At 31.7% G+C, this 17,208-nt stretch overlaps 1 protein-coding gene across 1 annotated transcript; it reads left to right on the forward strand.

Moving 5' to 3' along the window:
- Positions 1-2,435: 2,435 nt before the first annotated feature.
- LOC149540165 (cytochrome P450 71AU50-like) lies at positions 2,436-4,085 on the forward strand. The gene is made up of 2 exons (XM_089799490.1): positions 2,436-3,338; positions 3,466-4,085. The coding sequence occupies exons 1-2, from the start codon at positions 2,436-2,438 to the stop codon at positions 4,072-4,074; spliced, it is 1,512 nt and encodes a 503-aa protein (XP_089655616.1). The 3' UTR covers positions 4,075-4,085.
- Positions 4,086-17,208: the final 13,123 nt, after the last annotated feature.

The raw sequence follows: 17,208 nt of genomic DNA on the forward strand, positions 1-17,208 counted from the left end.
TCCGACACAAGAAATCCCACAAATATTCCACAACCACAACTAAAAACCTCATGAGGCCTCTTCAAAACCACAAAAACCTAAATATATTACTCATGAGAAACCACCATGACCTCAAAACTTGCTTTCTCCTCCAATATATCATGTACAAGCCATACAAGATGATCTTATCAATCATGTGGCACAGGATACTACCCAAATTTCCATATTAATAAATAGGATGAGGTCAACTACTTAGGAACACCACTTTTTTTCAATGACCCTAGTAACTATGGTCAATAGTGAAAATGAGGTATCTATATATGTTGTAAAATGGGTGTTATGGAATGATACATGTTGTGCATTTTATGCATATGATTTGATGAAAAGAAAGGGTGTACCAAAAGATGATATATGTGATTTTTTGAATGATTCTAGCACTATTAAACCCCAACATATCAATACATAAATGAAAATGTCAACATTTAACTATCAATATTAGTTTCTTCTCAAATTGCTTAAATTGAGGTTTAGAATGTCCAACTTTTCTAGTTTGAATAATATTGCTTCAGCCATGTCTAGACAAACCAACTTTTTTACCTTTGTCATCTCAGTGTGCTCATTCATCAACTTCTCATTAAAATTGTACACTTTGAAAAAAATAGCTCTTCCATTTCCTCTTCTCAATTAATGTTTACATGAGGATTTATGGGTGATATCAAATATGTTTCATGTTTGAAGTGTGAAAAGTTCTATACAGATCATGATTCACCCCCCCTCTTAGTATTACACTTTCCCTATTAGATTTCTAACAATTTTTTTGTCATTAGATCAAGTACAAATGACTACTCTTATTTTCTATTTTGATTGGCCGTATAATATGATAGACATTTTCCAAACAAGTCATTGTCTTGAAAGATTAGACAGAGATGAACAAATGTATTATAGCCTACAATATATTCCATACTATTTATTGGGTGACACATTGTTTACAAAGTATTTGAAGTAGGTTTTGTTAAGGTGTATTAGATCAGATCAAATTTATAGAGTTGTATATGAGTTTCACCAAGGATCAGCAAGAAGCGACTTCTCATCAAGAGCTACAACCTTCAAGGTGATAAAAGCAGTTTATTATTCGTCAACTGTATTCAAAGATTCTATAAGTACCTTACTATTCATTGTTATAATAACTTGGCTTTTATTCTTGGATGCTATGATTTCCACAAAGTTTAAACCTATAATTTGATCAAGGGATCACATATAGCCTTGCAACATATTGTCATCTCAAATCTCAGTACAAATTGGTTAAAATTATCATAATAGTGAGGTGACACTTATATTTTCCATGATTTTCATGTTGACTTTGCTTTGAAGCTGACATTGGTGGTTCAAGATATACTTGTATGTGAAGGAGACTTTAATATGCATGAATGTTTATTTCTTGTTTTCTAGAGATTTAATTTCATACATTATTACTTGCTTACGTGAGGGCATGTTTACCATATGTTTTGAAATAGCGAGATATGCATGTGTTGCCTAATTAAAAATACAAAATGTGTCTAATTGCAAAAGCGATCTGAGTGGAAAAAGCTACAGTAACTCCGTAATTCGTGCCGTGGGAATAATTAGTGTTATTGTTTTCAAACTTCCTCTATATGTTTTGTGTTTTAGTTTCCTTGTTAAGCACTTCCTTTAGGCCCCGTTTGGTTGCTGAAATATGAGTGGAATAGGAAAACGAAATTAGAATATGTTTTATATTCGCTGTTTGGTAAGCTCAATTGGAATTGGGAATAAGAAGACATATTCCAATTTTGCCCCTAAAATGAGCATATATCTATGCCAAAAAATATCTATTATTGGAATAGGCCATTTCCATTCCCATTCCGATTTTCCATTAAAAAATATTTTTTTATTAATTTAAAAAAAAAAAAAAAAATTCAATATTTTTTTCTTTTTTTTTGTACTTTTACTTTTTGAATATTTTTTTGTTAAATTTTTTTTAAAAATTTTTTTAATAACATTTTCAAAATTATATCTATTTGTTTAAAAAAATAATAAATTAAAAAAAAAAATTAAGAAAAATGTTTTTAAAAATACAAAACTTAACCTTATTCCTATTCTATTTTTGTACAACCAAACAATATATTAACATATTCTTCGAATTCCAAGTGCACCAAACATGATTGGAATTGCCTATTTCTATTCCCATTCCTCATTTCCATTCTCATTCCATTTTTCTATTCTAATTTTCTATTCCTATGCTAGCAACCAAACGGAGCCTTAAATCTCATCCTTACACGAATAAGTACTGGGGTCTACTTAGAAAGGCATCTTATGGAACGTCATTTCATCATCAGAATACGAAAGGCTACAATGGGAAAGCCAATCTTTTGCCCACTAGTTTGTATTAAATACTGATTACCTCATATGATTTTTTTGCAAATCGAGCTACACCCAAAATGGCATGGCTGAATTTCCCTGCAGTAGAGTTGGGTTTTTTGTTCATATTCCTCTGGATAATATACAGAGTTGTCAGCAGAAAGGAAAGCGAGAAGGGAGTGTTGAGATTGCCACCAGGGCCAAGGGCATGGCCACTGGTAGGCAATCTCCACCTTTTGGGAAGCCTTCCTCACCAATCCCTGGCAAAGCTCGCAAAAAAGTACGGGCCCATCATGTTCCTCCGTTTGGGTTCTGTACAAACAGTTGTGGCCTCTTCTCCTGCCATGGCTAAAGAGTTTCTTAAAACCCACGATCTGATCTTTGCAAACAGGCCGCCTTCAGCGGCCGCAAAGTACATGGCCTATGAGAGCAGAAACATGGTGTTTGCTCCCTATGGAGAGTACTGGCGGCAGATCAGAAAGCTATGCACTATCGAACTACTGACGACCAAGAGAACGGAGTCATTCAGGTGGGTCAGAGAGGAAGAGGTTTCCACCATGGTGAAGTCTCTGTGGGAGGAAAGCAAGAAGGGAGAACGCTACGTCCAACTCCGAAAGGCCATCTCCTCCTTCTCTCTGAACACGGTGTGCCGGATGGTTGCAGGAAGAAGTTACTCCGACGATGAACTCGGCGGAGGGGAGTGGTTTTTAAAGGTGGTGGATGAGATTATGCATCTCGGTGGAGTATTTGTTTTGGGAGACTTCATTCCCTCTCTCGCCTTTCTCGACTGGGGAGGCTACTGCCGCCGCATGCGAGCCGCTCATAGGATATACGATGAGTTTGCGGAGAAGCTGATCGATGAGCACGTTGAGGGGAGAAGGGGGAAAATGTCCGACTCTCAGGTTATTGTGGACGTGCTGCTGGACATGGCTGAGAGTTCTGAGGTGCAAGTCTCTCGTCTTCACATGAAAGGAATCATATGGGTAGGTTCAGTTTACATAACTCCAACAATACCTGATTTTGTGGTCATCTATTTTGTCTTGTGGAATTGTGAAACTATATATATTTCTTCTAAGATCACACTAACCAACAAGTTCGATGCTTTAATAGGATATGTTGAGCGGTGGAATAGAGACTTCTACAACAACCGTAGAATGGGCAATGGCTGAACTGCTGAGAAACCCTAAAGCAATGGAAATGGCACAGCGAGAGATTGAATTAGAAGTTGGGAGAGATCGTATGGTAAGGGAGAGTGATCTTGTAAACTTTGAGTACTTGCGATGTGTGGTGAAGGAAACATTTCGATTGCATCCGCCTGGCCCCTTGCTCGTGCCACACGAGTCCACCGAGGGTTGCAATGTTGGAGGATACTATATTCCACCGAAAACAAGGTTGTTTGTGAACATTTGGGCAATTGGAAGGGATGAAAGTGTTTGGGAAGACCCTTTAGAATTCAAACCAGAGAGATTTATTGGGTCGAGCGTAGACGTGAAAGGCAATCACTTTGAATTATTGTCTTTCGGAGCAGGAAGGAGAGGATGCCCTGGGATGTCCATGGGTCTTTCTAATGTTTACTTGGTTCTTTCTCAGCTAATTCACTGCTTTGATTGGAGTGTGGAGGGTGAAGTGGACAGGAATGAAGTGTTTGGGTTGACCCTGCCAAAGGAGGTTCCTCTCTCTGCTCTTCCCTCCTGGAGGCTCACCGTCAAGGCACCATAACTTTGGATACAGTTGGGAGAATAACTATTATTAGAGAGATAAATATTTACTTTTTTAATTGATTATGTCTTAAGTTAAACTTAGTTACTAATATTGACATTTATTGTAATTGCATCTTTATCTATGTTATTTTTTACTCATACAGTCATAATTATAGATATAAATATTTACGAATGTAATTGTACTTTTAGGTACAGAGCTAGTTGATAATATAGACATATAATCATCCTATCATTGTAAGAGGATTTCTCATGTGGAAGGTTAGCTATTAATATAGACAAACAATTATCTCCTTATCCTAATTACACTTTCATGTGATGTGTTTCATAACACCTTTCTTGTTGTACATTCCTTCAATATCAAGGTGTCTATGCTAAGGCTATTTTGATATTAGATTGTTTATTGCTACATAATATTTTGTTTCTTAATATGCTAGAGGCTTACACAACAAAACAAACCCATGGTTTTCAAGGAATTTTAAATTTATAAATTGTTTAAGCTAAAGAGAAGAATGGGTTAGTCTAACATATTAAAGATGTAATTTTAAAAATATATCTATTATTATATAATTTATACTTCAAATTTTAATGTCAAATATTGATGATTGATTCTAGTCTTAATAGCAGTCTAGAAATGGTGTGAGTAGTTATTGTTTATATAATTCTCATCCTTTTCTTCCAAATTTTAATCGGGATTTCTTTTCCTAACTTTTTATGTTGTTTATTATTTTGTATTTTCAATTGATCAACAAAAAATATTAATAAATCTGTTTATTTTTAAACAAAATAAAATTGAATAATTTATCAATAAAATCTTTCTTGAAATTAGATAGATATTATTCTATAATGAAAAGGAATAAATCAAAAGAAATAATTTTGTGATAAAGTTCTCTTCAAATTTAGTTTATGTTTTTTATTTTTAGTTTTAAGATGAATTAAACAACTCTTATAGACAAGATTATTGTTAATAATTTTAAATGAAATATAACACACAATATAGACTCTCTTTTTTAATGAAAACAATACATTTCTAGAAAAATTATAGAACAAAGAAAGAAAGAGAGTCAATACATAGAAAAGTTAAATTAGAGACACATAAAATACCAATAGTTTATAAAAGAATTTTTATGTTCAAAGCCTTTTTTGTTCTTATCTAGAATGCTAATCTAATAAGGTGAAGACTTCTTTTATTTTTACTCTTGAAAATTATTTTCATTCATATCTATAGATGATATAGGCTATAGACCATATAATAGATAATTAAGTATTCTACCTTGACACCTCCTTCATTCATATTAAAAAGAACTTCTCACTAGGTTATTAGTGACTTTGTCTCTACATCAGATACTGCAACAACCTCTCCATTATCTTTCTTCCAACCAACCTATAAATATAGTCAACATTTTAACCCTCTTGCGCAAAAAAGAATCTCTTTTTTACTTTGAATAAAAAACTATTTTCACCACAAAATTGCTAATCTTAGTCATCAAAATATCGAAGTAAAATAATTTTTCCTTTAAACTAGGAAAATATTAAAGATTCTAAATAGTCTTAATCCATAAAACATTTTTATTCTTAACATTCTTTTCAGCTATAAAATCATATGGGTTTTCATTTCTCTTGTCAATCATACCTCTATTAAAATCCTAGTAAGTCCAAAATGAGTCTATATAAGGAATCAGTTAAAATGAGACACCAATATTGAGAATGCAAACATTAAATAAGAACTTGAATTATAAATTAAAGCCAATTCATATTTTGATGGTGTTTTGACTAATGCAATATTTCCCTTAGATGTTAGTGTGCTCAATATCTCCTGTGTTTCTTTTAGTAATATGCAATCTTGTTTTATATTTCCATTTTTCCCACTCTTCCAATACATTACCTATCTACCCCTTGGATTTTGATTTCATTTTTCCAAACCTGGTATTGGTTCTTTCCCAAGTTTTTCCTATAAAAACAAGAGATTGATTTAATAATATTCTTTGTCATGTCTTCTACCTTGAATCCTTTGAGATTAAATAAACTATCAAATCTTCAAATACCAACTTCCACATTGGAAAAAATCTATTAATCAATGTATAGTTAATCCCACCTTTTAAGGAATTATTGCCTTATCTTATTCAATACTTTTAACTCCTCCTCAAGACAAATTATTCATTAGTAGACGGTGTACAAATAAACAGATATCTCAAGTGTTTAATTCAATATAACAACTATTACAATAGAGACCTATAACATTAGAAAATAATGTTTTAAAAGGTACAGCCAAATATGAAAGAATAATTCAAATAGATTTAGTCTGAGCTCAAAAATCATTATTCAACAATAATATGTATATGGTAGTAGAGGAACATAACATGTCAACAATGATGATACAATTGTTTACATTGAAGACAAAAGTAGTAGATATTAGTCACTATGAAAGTAATTGATTCTAGATAGGGGAGAAATAATATTTAAAGTGAGAAGAGCCAATTAAAGTTAAAGTGGAGCACCATTCATATTAAATAATGCAAGAATTGAGTGGATTAGGAGATCTAATTATACAAGATGCAGTAGATCTTGTATCACATCTACAATGAGATACAAAAATTTCTTTGTTATGAAAGCTCCATAAAATTTCATAACAAAATGGACATAAAATTTCATTGTCTAGATCAAACATAACACATATTTATTTCTATAGTTAGAATTATATAGAACAAAATTATACATGGAGTAGTTTTATTTATGAAAATCCATACAATCTAATGGTATCCCAAATAACATTACAAATAAAAATATTATATAGGATGGGCTCAAAATAATCACAATCACATGATGAGGAGTACATGTGATAAATATGGCATATTTTCATGTTAAAAAGTAATGGCATGTAAGTACATGCAATAAATTAAAAGGAATAAGGAATGAGAAAATATCTAATTTGAAAGGTCAAATATACAACATATAATACAAGGAAAATATATAAATACAATAACAATTACCATAAAAAAGGTCATAACAACATTACTTTTAGGGAGGTAAAACAAAAGGATAACATCTTGATCTTCATGAGGTTGTGAGAGAACATTACATATATTTTGATGTGATACATGATGAAGATGAGAAATAATAATATCATGATATATATGGAGGACATTAAACATTAAAGGAACTCATGTTATTTATCTATGAAATAGTTACGTTGAAGATTAATTAAAGATGTCATCATAGAAAATGACATGGAATCCATAGATAATAAAGTTATATCCTTACAAATATAGAGAAGGAAAAATGTGTGATTAAGATCTATAACAATCAAATAGACCATTTTTAAGGATTAACATGACCATGAACATCTATTCAATATAAAATGAATGAATCAATTATTGCATTAGTGTACTTATACATAATAATAAAAATTATTAGCATAAGAGGATGATAACTTAATATAAAGTAATGTCTCATGGAAGCATTGACTACTAATCTCAAACCTTGAGCAATATCAACTATTTGAATGGGAAAAGGTCAATAAAAACCAAGGGTATGGAAGATCAATATTAGATATAGTGAACACATGCATGCAATTAGATCAAATGAGCACCATTATGTTACAAATTTTAGAATAATTTATAATAAATGGGGGGGGGGGGGCGAGGTGGGGTGGGTTGGGTGGGGTGGGGTGTGAATTAGTTTTCCTCGAGTCTAGATATATCAGTTAAATTTTTAGACACTGTAACCAACTCAAATCTAATCATTAAATAGCCCAGTCTCTATAGTAACTATTAAAGTAGTAAAGTATTTTACTATTAATTATATCTTAGTGATTTAATTATTAAGTCAGTTATTATATCTAGTTTACTTAAGCTAAACTTTGGACATATAATAATTAATTTTTTTATTAATTATTATCATGCAACCTAAGTTAGTTATGTGTTAGGTTTTTTATCTCTTTTATAAGGATAATCTATCTTTGTAATTATTACATTGATTCACTTTTGATAATAACAATTTCTCCTTTTGCTTAGAAAGAATGTCTCATCTCTAGATCTAGAAATTACAAACTCCATAGCTTTTGCTTCTCTTTATCTATGATATGTGATTCCATGCAAGTGATTCTTGAGAACTGTGGGGTTTATCTTTCATCAAATTCAACATGGTATCAGAGCTCTAGATCTTCATGCCCCTATTCTATTTATGAGAGGTTTTTCTTTCCTTTTAGATCTATTCTTTTTCTTCCAAAGTGTTTAATTTTCATAGGATTTTTGTTCTGGATATGGGGGGTCACTAATTTTTGGTGCACTTTGAAGAATAGAAAACCTCACCATTGAGCTCATAATGCCCAGAAACTAATATTTTCATATATGGAAAATCCAATTTGGACACTGTTGGAATCTTAGCCCAAAAAAATAAAATTTTGCTCCAAAAATGGGCTCATTTCTCGAGCTTATAATTTTATGATTTTTTGGCTTAGAAATTGATATTTTTGGCACTAAAATCAAGGTTTTCTCACACTAAAATTAAGATTTATTTTGCATAAAATTTGATATTTTTGGCCCAAAAATCAAGGTTTTTGTGTATAGAAATTGAGTTTTTTGCACATAATTATAGGCAATTTCTAGTACGAAGGTGACATGCATCTTGAGATAGTTTCTTATGAAAAACTAGCATACTTCTCATTGTAATTTTTCTTACTAGTGAGCATGCCTCCTGAGGTGTTTGGCATGGGTCCCAAGATGATGATTTTTATTTTTCCCTTCCAACTCTTTTTTGATATATCTATTATTTTTTGGTCACAACTTGCTCATCTAGACTCTATTTTTCACAAACAAGATATTGTTGGAAAGATAATTCTAAGATTTTCATGGTGGTATAGTTTATTTTGACTCGTAATGTTGTTGTTTAGTTATCAGTTTATGTAGTCAAATTTAGAGGTTCTACTTTGGACTCTAGGAGACATGTCTTGAGATATTCTATTTTCTAGATTCTACTCAAGGCACATCTCATTCATATTATTATTTTTGCATTCTGGTGGATATCTTGAATGTTTCAGGTCCAAAGAATTTTCTTTTTTTTTATTTAGATGATTTTTCATAGGCTATACTATCTCTTGTATGCACCTTATGTATCTTTTCATCTTTGTTGACATCCTTTTGTAGTATTTTTGCAAATGAATTGAGATAAAGTGTCATTCTTTTGCATTTTGGGATCTTGGACATATTTGTGTTTTTTTGTACTTGCACTACATTATAAATTTCCTCTTGGGGTTTCACGTTGGCTATATTCATCATCTTCATTTGTCAAGTGAGTATTCCTTTGCAGTACCTACCCCTAGTTTACTTTTCATGTTATATTGCCAAATTATTTTAGGCCAACTTTATGGTTATGATTTATTATTTAGTGATACTCAATTTCCTAATTTGATTTGGATGTTATTTAATACCCAATTTATATATTTGATGAGCTACTTGATACTCAGTTATTTCATGTGTTCATGTTTATTCTTTTGACGATGATTCTTCATATGTTCATATAATGATTTTAGTTATTTCATGATGACAGCTAGATGGATTATTTATATGCAATTTTCTATGGTTACTTATCCCATACTCGCATGTGTATGGTGTACATGTATGTTTTACTTTATTTTTGATATTTTTTATGTCATTAAGGGAGGGAGTCATAGTCACCTGCAAGTTGATATCTACAAGATGCACCACTCACTACCATTGCATGTTTAGTTTAGATATATATGTATGTTTACATGCTTGGCTTTTATGCAAATTGCAAGTATTGGGCATCGATTTCTTGAATTTCCAGGATGAGCATGTCCTATCATAGTATCTCAATGATTAAGACGGGAGAAAGTTCTTGAGTCTAAATCCTAAAGTTGAGCCAATTATCCTTAAATATAGGAAAAGTTAATGAGATATTTGCCCTTCCAAATTTTTCAAGTGACATAAATTCAAGATTTTTATCCTTGAGCTTGATTTAGTACTTCACCTTTAAAATGGGTTTCTTACTTAGGTTTGTGGGTCTGTGGTGATTTTCAGTTATAATTAAATCAAATTAAGAGAATATCAAATTATTTAATCTAACAAATATTCTATAATGAAAAATAAAATTTTAATTACATTTAATCAATTAAAAAATTAATTAAATAAAAAAACTAAATTTAAAAGATTTAATTAAAGTTTCAATTTTGGCATAATTATATTCATTTAATTTAATAATAATTAATTTAGGAGTCTCATTTAATAATTACCTCTAAATATTATAATTAGTTAAATTAAAAAATATACTCTTAAAATATCTCTGGTTATTAAAAAAGCAAAGAGAGAATAAAATAATAAAGTTTATTTTAATTAAAATGCAAAAAGTTTGCACATGAAATTAAAATAATTAAATTAATAAAGAAAAGGATTTTCATTTTTGTAAAACCAAATCATGAAAGGAGAAAGCTCTTTATTAAGAAATTAGAGCTCATTTTTCCACACACAAGTTTGGAGGAGCAAATTTCTGGAAAGGGTTTCGAGAATATGCGAATTCTCACTATCTCCAAGCATTCATCTAGTTAGCATCAAATTGAAATAGGAATGCTTCTTGGGATTATCATAGTACTTTGTTTTGAATCTTTCCTTTGTCTTATTTGTACTAGTTTGAGAATCTTGATTCGGAAATGGCTTTCTTTGAAACCCTTGTTTGATAAATTATTAGTCTTCGTTATTCAAACATTTTTGAATGAAAATTTAATTGGAAACCCTCTTGTTGTGAAATTATGTTTGGATTATCAATATGGCTAGGGTTTGATGTTTTTGAGAATTAGATCTATATTAAATTTGAAATTAAATTAAGAAAATCATTGTTACCTTTTTTTTCAAGGGCCTACTAGAAAAAGTAACATACTAGGTCCTTATCAATAACTTTATAAAACATATGTACTTTAATTTGGTAGCATTTCTTTTTTTTATATAAAAAATATTTATTAAAAAAAAATAATAATAATAAAAGAATTTGGAGGGGTCACGACCTCTCCCTTGGGTTGCAATAATAGTGAATGTTGCCAATGTAGTGAACATTGCTAAGGTAGGAGTTGACTTTAGTAGCTTGGCCACTAAGTGGCCACCCTAATATGGGGGCTTATGATTTTTATTATCTTAGGCTTTTTAAATTTAATTCATTAATTATATTAATATATTTAATATTGCTATTATTATTGTTAACTAATTATTATATTATTTGACATAATAAATATTATTGTTAATAAATTTATTTTTATTTTATTTTTTTAATTTTTTGGTGAAACATTATATTTATATTAATAATATCTTGTTCAAAAAAGCCCGCAGAGAAAAAAACTCAAAAGAAAAACTCTAATCATTGCCTGATACAAAAAGGGGTGCAAAAGAAAAAATACTACATCAAGAGAGTGTATTTATCAACACTAATGAATATTGTCCTAGATATTCCTAGATTGAGAATATAGTACTTACAAAGAGCCCAAAACTCATATTAATAGAATTTATTGATTAGTGCCAGAGACAAGGCCCAAAGCCTAACCAAAAACTATCATAGAAATTACCATCACTAATCTACATCCAAAACTTCAATTAAGACCATGATATTAGAAAGTCATTTGATGCAAGTGTAATCCAAGACCCTAACTTGCATAAAATAGCTCAAAAGAACAAGTGAGATCCATAAAAGATAAAACATGTGAAATCATAGAGAAGTGATGATTTACTATCAAATAAAATATGAGAATGACTCAGCCTTATGCTAAATATATTCTTTTGTCATAATATTAACCAAGTTGGGGAGATAAAGGAGGTTAAGTGGGGAAAGTAAAGAGTTAATATAAACCCCATCAATATCCAAATTAGCTAGACAATCAGCTAAAAGATTGGCTTCTCTATAAGTATGCATGATGTAACATTCAAAAATCGAATCAAGAAGAGACCATACTTGATGTAATATATACTGTATGGACCAATTATATACATGACATTTAATAAACACATTAATAATAATGGGTGAATCCCCTTCAACATGTAACTTAGATATAGAAAGTGATTTTGCAAGTTCCAAACCAAAAATCAAGGCCAAGGCCTCAGGTTTGTTATTAGTACACTAAGGGAGAGAAAATGATTTTGCTACAATCACATGACCTATAAAGTCTCTAATGACTATGCCATAGCTAGAGTTGCCTAGATTTCCTCTAGAGGCCCCATCAAAATTGAGTTTGAAATAACCCTCACTTGGAGGAATCCACTTGGAATGTGCTTGGATAAGAGGAATCTTTGATGGACACAATGGAGTAGGAAGATGAGGAAAAAGAAAACCCTTCCACCACTGAATAGCATAGCAACCCCAATGAGAAAAAACATGTTTACCTTTATATTTACTTACTGAAGAATTAACAAGCTTGACAATTGATCTCTCTAATCCTTCCAAAAGTTGATGTATTTGAGATGATGTCTATCTAAAAATTCTCTTCTTTCTTTCCCACTGAATTGCCCATACCATAAACACATGGATGCACTTCCAAAGACATGAAAAAATTGATTTAGAGTATAAGATTGGACATGCTTGGAATAAATCCCATAGAGAATTAGGTAATGGCATATGGAAATTAAGCTTATCAAGGATAAAATGCCAACAATCTTGGCCAAAAGGGGAGTTTAAGAGGAGGTGATTGGTTGTTTCTATAACTTGTAGATAGAGCACATAGTTAAAGGGATCAGAAATGTTCAATCTATGAAGATGATCACTAGTTAAATTTGAGTTCTTTAGTACAAGCCATGCAAAGCATCCTACGTTGGAAAAAACTGAGCTATTCTACTAGAATTCAAAAGCATGATATGTGATCTGATTATATTGGTTGCATTGGAGAGCCAAGCATCCTAGTTTGATAGTGTATTTATCATCTTTAGTTGGAACCCAAAAGGGGCAATCTAGATGATTAGACATAAAGGCATTCCTTTCAGCTAGAACTTGTTTGAATAAAGCAGCCTAATTGTGGGATATAGGAAGAGATGATGGGTCTTGCAAAATGACTAGCCCTATGAACTTATGAATAGCTGAGACATAAGTAAAAAAATATTTACCCCAACCTTGAATCACTATGTTTGAAAAATCCTTCAAAGAATCAATAGTGGCAGGGGGGGGGGGGGGGGGAACCCATTCCATGAATCAAACCAAAAATTAACACTATCCCCATTATTCACTTGCCATGATATGAATGAAGTAATAACTTCTTGAGAAGCCATCATGAAATCCCATATGATGGACCCCTTCAGCAGGTCTAGCATAGTAAGAACTCTGGAAGGTTCCAAGTTATCTAAATATTTCTCTTGCAAAAGAAGACACCATTTGTTAGAGGATTTTTCATACATTTTCCAAACTAGTTTAGCACCAAAAGCCCTATTCCTATTGGTAATATTGGGAAGTTTGAAACCTCCTATTCTATAAGAGGTTGACATGGCATGAATAGAAATTAGTGGTATTCTCTTCTAGCCATTCATAGTATCTGACCAAAGAAAGGTGTGGATTAAAGTTTCAATTTGAGAGATGATACCTTTGGGGGCTTGTAGAATGGAGAAGTAATAGTTAGGAATGGCAAAAAGAATAGTTTTGATAAGAAAGATCTACCTGAGAGGGATAACTAGTGAACCTTCCAAGCACTAATTCTACTATTGATATGATCAATCGAAGGAAGATCTCAACTTGGGCTTGCAAGCCCACCAATAATTCTCCTTTTTACCCAAGCCACAACTTCTCTTCTCCAAGCTATATGATGGATAATGACAAGACAAGGCCCTCTACTTATACCAAATAGAACCACAAGTTGTGTACTAGAAAGTTTAAATAAACCCTCAAGCCACAAGTTCGCTTAGCAAGTTACATTAAATAAACCCTCTAGCTACAAGTTACATTTAATAATGTCACCTATTAAATGCCATTTCCCCCCTCTTTACTCAATTTTCATTTATTTATTATTTTTATTCTAATTTCCATCACATTCTCTATCCTCTAATATTTTTTTTCAAAAACAATAAATATTTTAAAAAAAAATTCCCCCTTTATTTTCTAATGAAAGATGCTTCTACATCACACTCCCCATGTAGATAGAAAAGTTTGTCCTGTAACTTGATTCCAAAAGAAATATTTCCAACCACACTCATCTTCACTAAAGGCTTCCAATCCATCAAGGACAATAGAAAAAATCTTTGCTCAAATGCAAGAATCAAATGAAACTTAGTAACCAAATCAGCATGCTTGCTCAAAGGCACAAAGTGAACATAATGCTTCACTAGGAGTCCCCATAACTAATCACAAATAGCAATAGAAATATCCTCAAACATGAAGTTCATGTTAGAAAAACCATGTAACTCCAAAACCAAGTCAACAATATGTAAACCCAAATCTACAATAATAGCAACATGTAGATCCTCTACCATGTCAACCATTAGGAAATTAGTAACATATAGATCTACAATATCATCTAGATCCTGGAACATATCAGCAACTAGTGAATGTACACTAGTAAAATCCAACTCCACATGCATAGCAACTTGATTATCCATGACCAAGTACTCTACACTTTCCATGTCAAATATAACCAACTAATCATGAAAATAAGTATCCATCCTAGAATCAACAAGGTTAGGAATATCCTCAACAAAAACCACATGTTTCTCTACAGGTTTTGCATCATACACCTCAAACTAATCAATAAAACCAACTTATACCTCAACCTTTCCATGTCCTCTTCTCTCTCAAACAAGTCATTTAACCATCCAGATAACACTCTTCTAGATCAGTAGACTCCAACTCTAGTAGCATACAACTTTCTTCTTTGGTTCCTCAACTCTTTTATAAAAAGAAGCATCCACAACAAGATCCACCCGAGAAATCATCTCATTAATCCTGGATTCCAATATATCATGGATATTCATAATCAACCCAGGGTCCAATCTTCTTGTAAGTATCTTCTAGTATCTTCACAAACCCTCTGCAATGAATCTTTCCTATGCACCTTGTGACAAACCCAATTTTTTTGCAAGTTAGATCACAACCTACCACCTCACATGAATGACTAGGAATAAATCACAAGTACAAGAATACAAATTTCCAACATCACATGAAATCTCTATGATTATGTTGTACCAAAATCAACCTTCCTTCTTTGCAACCATCGATCCCTCTAATAAAGATCTTCTTAGCTCAACTTCTCCCAACCCAAGGTCTTGGTGCAAACAACCTCAACTTTAGTGATTTGTCTACATACTCAATAACAATTGTGCTCATATATCATTTGACATAATGCATTATAGGAGAATCCCCAAGGGAAATGTCCTAGTCCCTAAAAGAATAACCACATAATGGAAGAATAACAATAACACAAATATTTAGATCCAAAATAATGCCAATTCTCATATATCCAACATATCAAGATATATGGCCTCCAAGGTTAGTATTACATACATAAGCAATTAGAATAGTAATTTTGCAAGATCCCTTAAGTTCCAATCCCAAATCTAGCTAGTCAAGATCCATGAATTGGTAGAAACCTCCAAGGAAGATCTCAACTTGTGCTTGCAAAACCACCAAGCAATCTTCTTGTTTCCCAACTTGTAACTACTAGCTCTTCAAAGTTCACTCCTCCTCTACATCCTCTTCTCCAAGTTGGATTATGAATAATAAGAAGACAAGGTCCTCTACTTATATCAAATCAAGCCACAAGTCAGCCTCTAGCGAGTTGCTTTAAATAAACCCTCAAGCCACAAGTTAGCTTACCAAGTTACATTAAATAAACCCTCTAGCCACAAGTTGCATTTAATAATTCTACCTATTAAATACCTTTTTTCCCACTCTTTTCTCCAATTTTATTTATTTATTATTATTTTTCTATTTTTTGTTAGTTTCTCTATCCTCCAATTTTATTTTATTTCAAACTTTTAATTTATTTTTTCTCTTTTTATTTGAAAAAAAAATTTAAAAAAAAATTCCCCTTTATTTTATGATGCAAGATGCTCCTACATCATATTTGATCCTATGCGCTAGGAAATTGTAGTGGCTAGATACCTATGCATTTTGGTGAGATGGATCATTTACCATATAGACATTTTTTCATTCCTATTTTTGGAGGCCATGAAGATACCTTCCATCATCCATTGATAATCTCTTTAAACTTAGTCTTCTATACCTGGTCATGTTCTATAGTGGAGGTTCTTGAGGTCAGTAGTTTGGCAATGTTTGTAGCTTGATGCTTCAATCTTGTTCTTCAAGATCATCTTATGTTCCTATCTTTTGGGACATTCCCTAGTTTGGAGGCTTCTCTAGTCCTTCACCAGTTATTTCAACATTCTTTCCATCTCTTTTTGTAGTAGAGTTTTTCTCATGTGGTTTTCTCTATTTCTCCTCTTTTCATAGATTTGGTTGTGCTTGGATACCTCATTAGGCCTTGCTTTTGATATCTAAATTTACTTTTAGTAGTAGTTTCTAGGTTCCTAGCTACTCCCTAAGTTTATCTTAAAGGGGGTTTTAGAGTAATAAAGTATTTTCTTATTAATTAAATCATATAAAGATTTATTTACCAAGTCAAATATTATCTTGAGTTTACTTAAGCTAAACTTTGGGTATATATTAATTAATTCTTTTATTAATTATTATCATACAACCTAGGTTAATTACTATTTAGGTTTTTGATCTCCGTTATAAGGATTATCTCTCTTTGTAATTATTACAATGATTCACTTTTCATAATATCAATTTCTCTTTTTTCTCATCATGAATGTCTCATCCGTATATCAAAAAATTCTAGCCTCCATAGCTTTTGCTTCACTCTTTTTGTGGGAGGTGTTACCATGTAGCTGATTCTTGGGAGTTGTGGCATTGATCTTTCATCAACTTCAATAGTAATATATCAATAACATAACACATGTAGTTCACTATCCCAATAATAATTGACTTGTAGAATGTAAAACATTAATAGTAAAACATCTTAAATTTCATCCACACAAGTATAACACTAGGATTTTGTTGGAAGAATGAATGTTGCTGATATTCCTATGGGGGAGTATTGTAGAAACATGATTAGATCATTATCATGATGATATGCTACATTGATGATTGTGTTTTTCATTGA

Source organism: Cupressus sempervirens, chromosome 9 (genome assembly GCF_028749045.1).
Source record: "Cupressus sempervirens isolate cs-2001-9-10 chromosome 9, ASM2874904v1, whole genome shotgun sequence".
Taxonomy (NCBI): Eukaryota; Viridiplantae; Streptophyta; class Pinopsida; order Cupressales; family Cupressaceae; genus Cupressus; species Cupressus sempervirens.

Coding starts and splice junctions, on each gene's coding strand:
- LOC149540165 (XM_089799490.1), top strand. CDS start 2,436: ATGGCATGGCTGAATTTCCCTGCAGTAGAGTTGGGTTTTTTGTTCATA. Junction 3,339..3,465: donor ACATGAAAGGAATCATATGG/GTAGGTTCAGTT, acceptor ATGCTTTAATAG/GATATGTTGAGCGGTGGAAT.